Source organism: Perca flavescens, chromosome 15, assembly GCF_004354835.1.
Source record: "Perca flavescens isolate YP-PL-M2 chromosome 15, PFLA_1.0, whole genome shotgun sequence".
In the NCBI taxonomy this organism is placed as follows: domain Eukaryota; kingdom Metazoa; phylum Chordata; class Actinopteri; order Perciformes; family Percidae; genus Perca; species Perca flavescens.
Window position 1 is genome coordinate 4,812,651 of NC_041345.1, and position 6,442 is coordinate 4,819,092.

General features: G+C 42.7%; 1 protein-coding gene across 1 annotated transcript in view; it reads right to left on the reverse strand.

The window, feature by feature from the left end:
* Window positions 1-741: 741 nt before the first annotated feature.
* The window catches only part of csdc2b (cold shock domain containing C2, RNA binding b), an 8,005-nt gene continuing 2,304 nt past the window's right edge, over window positions 742-6,442 (reverse strand). Inside the window, exons 2-4 of the mRNA XM_028599781.1 lie at window positions 5,165-5,644; window positions 3,591-3,713; window positions 742-2,529 (exon numbers count right to left, since the gene is read on the reverse strand). Coding sequence (XP_028455582.1) covers window positions 2,367-2,529; window positions 3,591-3,713; window positions 5,165-5,346 — 468 coding nt within the window. The 5' untranslated portion in view covers window positions 5,347-5,644 and the 3' untranslated portion in view covers window positions 742-2,366. The remainder of the gene's footprint in view (window positions 2,530-3,590; window positions 3,714-5,164; window positions 5,645-6,442) is intronic.

A 6,442-nucleotide genomic window follows, 5' to 3' on the forward strand; every position in this document is an offset into this window, starting at 1 on the left:
TCAGGTCACATAGCTTAGGGTGATGAGAGTATGATAGAAAGCCAGAAGATTGAGAGTTCAAATCTTATGTTGCAGTAAGTTTTGAGATCAAAAACATAAACTTTCTAAGAGGCCAGATAGCTTAGAGTGATAAGAGAATGATTGGAAGACAGTAGGTTGACTCTTCAACTATTATAGGGTTCAATTAGTTTCAAGACCTACTTCACAGGAATGAAGAATTCAAGTAGATGAAGAGAACAACACTCACAGAAAATGAGCTTTTAATGTGTCACTGATGCTAACCGGTTAAGAGATTCATCTTGTTCTTTTTCAGTCATATATGGATACAATTCATCGTAATAAAACCTTATTGATATCGTGTCACTGACCTCAGCTCTCCAGTGTGTAATTTATCCTGTTGGGATGAACTGGGTTTTGACCTCTGATGCTCCTTTTACATATTCACTCCCTCACAAAATCTCAAACTCAGAGCTGTCTTATACAAAAAAAGGCTGCAGATTCTACAGATTCTGTTTTTTTTTCAGGGAGTTGCCAGAAACGGGCGATTAACTAAAAATAGTTGGCAACGAATCGATTAATCGTTGCAGCTCTATGGCCAACTCTTCGTGATAGACAGACAGTCTCTCTCACCTCATGTTGACCACAGACCAAACCACTCTCTTCCTCTTCCTCTTCCTCCTCCTCTCACAGCCTGAGTCTCACTCTCACGTGCAACTAAAGAAACACAGCTTCCGTCGGACGTGTAAGTCATAAAATGCTTTAATGTTCTTTCAAGGCTCAGTAGAAGAAATCATGGGGATCACCACAACAGTCTGTGGCTCGTCCACAAAATGAAGTGCCCTTTGATATGACAGAAATCAACAAAATGTAATGCTGAACAAACCCAGGCAGTGACACCGACAGATAGACGAGATGCATAGAGACTCTCCGGAACAGATAGAATAGATAATGACATCCAGTACAGTACTGCGCAAAACCTGAATAACCACACACGTTTATGTGAGGTCGTTTGGCACCAACTAGGAAGTCATGTAGTTCACCATCACATTGACTACGCTTAATAAATCACACACGGATACATGTTTTGAAAAAAACAGATTTACAAATAGTTTTGTTCATGAGAAATTGGTGGCTCCAGACGCATTCGAAACAGACATTTTCAAACAGAACAACAAATTGAGAAAAAGCTGACAGTGATATCTGGAGCCGATTTTCTGGCAGTTTTCATATTGGAAGTGTAACTTTTGACTGTATTACCCGAAGCATAGAGCTTGCAATCTGAGGACACACACATCTGAACACACCAACAAATAAATAATTGAAATAAATAACCACAAACAAGACAATACAACTGAGAATATGAATTTTTCAGCAATATACTTGCAATCGCTTTACTTTCAACAGTAAAATGTGTAATTTTTTTATATTTTTTGAAATACCCATGCTTGGTTTAATGTCATCTGCCTGCTTAAGTCCCGGTCTCTCGTCATGCTTTTCCTCTCTGAGACAAACTCAATTCCTAACTCTGAACTTGCTCTCACTTCAGCACATTCCTATCTCCATTTGAAAATGAATCTTCCACCCTATGTCCTCTAAAGGTCATGAAACTGGTGACCTGAAATAATAAGATCATAAGACATCCTGTCAAGGATGGTCAACCTGCCATTTCTACTTTCTCTCCCTCAACTATCCAATCTCTTCACTTAAATTCCCTAAACTACTTGCTTTTACGTCCATATGTTTCTTCTCATCTTTCCAAAGTCTGCACTGTGTAGGCTGTGAAAACAAGTCATCTGACCCACACTTGCATCCAACATGTGATCCTGAAAACTCTGGTGAAGTAAACAAGTGCATAAGAGCCTGCGAGAAGGGAAGTGAAACTCAGCTGTCATGCCTCAGTTAGCTGATCTGCACCCCAGTTATGTTTACATATGTTTTCCCAGCGTTTTATAATTCACACAACTGATCTCCGTGAAATATGTGGCCCCACAAGCTCTTTCCCATTTACAACTTTGATACTCCACCCTGTTACTTTACCCCCCCATCTCAAATCTGACTTGTAATACTGCGGTCATGAGAAAAAATACAAACAAATTAAACAAAATGTGTTTTTCCTAACAGGGAATAAATGGTCAGTTTTACATACACAGCAAATCCACCAGTGTAGACAGCTATGAAGAAAGCGAATCAGCTCTGGGAGTGGACACTGGCTACACCTGAATTATTATCAACTCTGGGCGCTTTGCTGTGTAGGTGAAACATGTTTATGAGCTCAGAATGTAAGTCATCTGTCCCACGATGGGTCCACCCTCCCCCACCCAGCCCCTGCCCAGCATGACCCACCCACCAGGCCCGGGACTTCAGGCCTACGAGCTGATGATCTGGCCGGACCAGGTCTCGTGTTTAGTCCCCGGGTTGAGATGAATGATCTTCACCTCCACGGCCTGCACCTTGAGGTTCTTGGGCGGGACCCGGCTGACTTTGTACGTGACCTCGTCCCCCTCTACTGGGACGTACTCCCCGTCGATGCTGAAACAGAGGAAAAGTAGGACCGGTGAGTAGGAGTAAAATGTGGAGTTATATAGATATACATCGGGTTACAGTCAAAGTGTAAACACAGGAAGGGCTATCACAAATCAATAAGTAAGAGTTACAATAGCAACAGCACTTTCATGCTTCAAAAATGTGTTAATGCACTGGTAGTGACTGTAACTCATGAGATGAGAGGTCAACCTTTTCTTCCACAACTTCTATTTAAACTTCCTCTTTGCACAACGGCAAAGAATTAAAACTAAAATAACATTGTTTCCTTTTCATGTTGTTTAATCAAATAAGAGGAGTAAAGTCTGTGTACTATTCATTATTTCACAATTAGTAACAGCAGAAATTAGAGAGAACAATCACAAAATAAAGGCACAATAACAAATATCCTGTTCCATAAATCTGCTGCTTATGACTCTGCAGAGTTATTTTGCAACTCGTAGGATTTCTCGACATCCAACAAAGTTCAACGTGTGTATTTCCCGAAATGTCAAATCATTCTTTTAAAGTGTGGTCGTACACACGCACACATGTTATAGAAGCAAATACAGACATCTGCTGGAGCTCTGAAAAGGAGTAAATTTGAGGCAAAATAAACGTTGGACAGTCTAAAACGCGGTGCAGCTGTTGGGCTGTGAGATAACTGGAACATCCTGCAGAATCTGTTGGGGAAAATTTTGCAAATTTGCTCATGCTGAGGATGTAGTAACATTTGGCATAGCCTACTGCTTGTCCTGAATAAAAAGGCGGAATAAAACCCAATACAGATTGCTGTACTCTGTGCATGTCCACTTATTGCAGGTGTCACAGAGTCCTAGGAGTGTTCGAAAAAACAGCTTTCCCAATGAAAAAAAAGTACACGCGTAAACAATGTTGTTTGCTGAGTTCTTACAGTCCTATGAGTTGACGCTGCAGAGTTCGTGTTGCTATTTGTAATTCAGCTAATGCACGACGTGTTAGTGTGCTGTGATCCTCAGAGGCGACAGCTGTGAAATCTGTATGATTTTGGACCTCTGTCAAAGAGTGTGTTCAGCGTTACTGCCACTCACTCGGAGATGTGAACAAAGATGTCTTCGCCACCGTGGGAGGGTCGGAGGAAGCCGTGGCCTTGTGACCTGGAGAAGTTCTTACACACGCCCTTAAACACGGGACCTGAGTGAGCCCGTACCGTACTGCAGCCAGAGAGAGAAAACAGTTGTTACATTAAGAATAAAGTGACTCATCTCAGTACCACTAGTTATTGTTTCAGTAAGACGAGAAGGAGCAGTTTACAGGAATCTATTTGTCTTGGGAAACTACAGACATATCAGCAACATGTACTTAAAGCATCAAAATTATGCAGAATATGGGTCCTGCCAATTTTACAGTTATATATTACATTATTGGATTATTATTGCTGATGCATTGTTGGATATGTAGCATTTTAAATGTAGTTTAACCTACAGCTGCAGATCCTATTTTTCAAAGGTCCTATGACATGCTGCTTTTTGGATGCTTTTATATAGACCTTAGTGGTCCCCTAATACTGTATCTGAAGTCTCTTTTATATAGACCTTAGTGGTCCCCTAATACTGTATCTGAAGTCTCTTTTATATAGACCTTAGTGGTCCCCTAATACTGTATCTGAAGTCTTTTATATAGGCCTTAGTGGTCCCCTAATACTGTATCTGTAGTCTCTTTTATATAGACCTTAGTGGTCCCCTAATACTGTATCTGAAGTCTCTTTTATATAGACCTTAGTGGTCCCCTAATACTGTATCTGAAGTCTCTTTTATATAGGCCTTAGTGGTCCCCTAATACTGTATCTGAAGTCTCTTTCCTGAAATTCAGCCTTGGTGCAGAATTACAGCCACTAGAGCCAGTCCCACAATGAGCTTTCCTTAGGATGTGCCATTTCTGTGTCTGTAGCTATTGAGGAGGAGAGAGGGAAAGAGAGAGACATCATGGCTCGTTTGAAAGCCATGATCTCTCTCTCTCATGGGTGGGCCAAATTCTCTGGGTGGGCAAAGCAGAGAAAGGGGAGGTAACCTTGCTCCTTATGACCTCATAAGGAGAAGATTCCAGATCGGCCCATCTGAGCTTTCATTTTCTCAAAGGCAGAGCAGGATACCCAGGGCTCGGTTTACACCCTATCACCATTTCTAGTCACTGGGGGACCATAGGCAGGCTGGGGGAACTCATATTAATGTTAAAAAATCTCATAAAGTGACATTTTCATGCCATGGGACCTTTAAGCTCATCACAAGTTTTGTATGTAAAGATTTCAGCAGCAAAGTGTCTACAGCCATCACATAAATGCTACATCTTTCTAAAAAGGCACCTTTTATAGAGAGTTTATGTTGTACATATGCATTAACTAATGCTTCATAGATCCATTATTTGTTTTGGTTTACCTGTTAGAGGGACTTATCTCTAAAGCTTTAGTAAATTAAACCATTAATAAATGAGTCTTTAGTCACAGATTATAAACTCCTTTTAAAGGTTGCCTTATTAAAAAGCGGTACTGGTACATGTAGTAGAGTCAGTAGAGGGAAAGAACGTGCTCTGATATGTAGTGAAGTTTTATAGTAGCATGAAAGGGAAAACCCACACACTAATTGGTAAATAAACTAATCCTACTCACGCTGAGTAGGTGCGTGTGCGTTTGGTCGGCAACGGGCTTGGCAAATCCCGAGGCAGCGGCTGCTCTTTCCCTTCCTCCCATACCCGGCTGCCCTCCCTCAGGAAGGGGAAGGAGAGGGTGAGAGAGGTGTTGGGGGAGCGCAGCGGGATCCTAGAGGGCGATGTGAGGCTGGGGTCTGCCATGTTAGAAGAGACAAGGAGGAGGAGGAGGATGAGGGAGGATGGTGTGGCTGCAGTGTTGTTTGCTGCTGCTGCTCCTCGAGCCACAGGCTGCTGATGGGCTGCTGACACTGTTGTCTGTCCCCTGGTGTCTGTAGGAGTCCGTCTGCTCGGGAAGGCCTGCCCTTAGTGTGGGACACAAGCTCAGCGGTTATCCAGGTCAGCGTTGTCGCTTCACGTCTGTCAGGAGGACGAGCCGTGAGGAGACAGACCACAGGGAGAGGATGGAGGACGATCAGAGAGCTGTCATGTGGCTTTAGACCTGATGGAGGAAAGGAGGGATGGGAGGGGTCAAGAATAAGCCTTTTCAAGTCAGAAACCACAGACAAATAAGGGACCTGCGAGGTGAAAATGCCTTTTCAGTGATCTTTCCATGTGTCTGAGAATTATACTGTTCTACCATTATATGTCAAATGTATGTAATTAGATAAAAATTCTTCCAAGGAGAAAATAGATCCTTGGTCAAGTCTCAATTTTTTAAAATCAGATGTGAGTGATTGGATCACAAGTAGAACACTCTAAGTACAGGTGTAAACGTACTTAGGACACATTGAGCTCCGATCACTCAATCAAGTCCCCTCTAGTCTATATCCACGACGTTCCCCTTCCAGGATTGCTCCGGTGCCACCGGAAATTCTGCCGGATGTCACTCTTTTGGACCGGATGTCCTTTACCTTCTGCTTCCTTTGTGTTGTAATTTTAAACTCCGGTCGATTTCTGAGGACTATGGTTAACTGCTCCTCAGATCTCTGCAGGGTAAATCCAGACAGCTAGCTAGACTATCTGTCCAATCTCAGTTTTCTGTTGCACAACTACAACAACCTTTAAATGTACACATGGTCCACCAAAGCAAGTTCCTTCCAGAGGCTATTTTGCAGAGACACCACGTCTGTCCGGCGCCTAGTGCAGCCCAAGACGATTGTGATTGGTTTAAAGAAATGCCAATAAACCAGAGCACGTTTATCTTCCTTCCCAGAATGCTGTATGGACTAGCCAGACCTTCCTCCGCAGCGCTGTGGAGGAAGGTCTGGCAATGTGAGTCCCCTCTAATGTTAAAAGG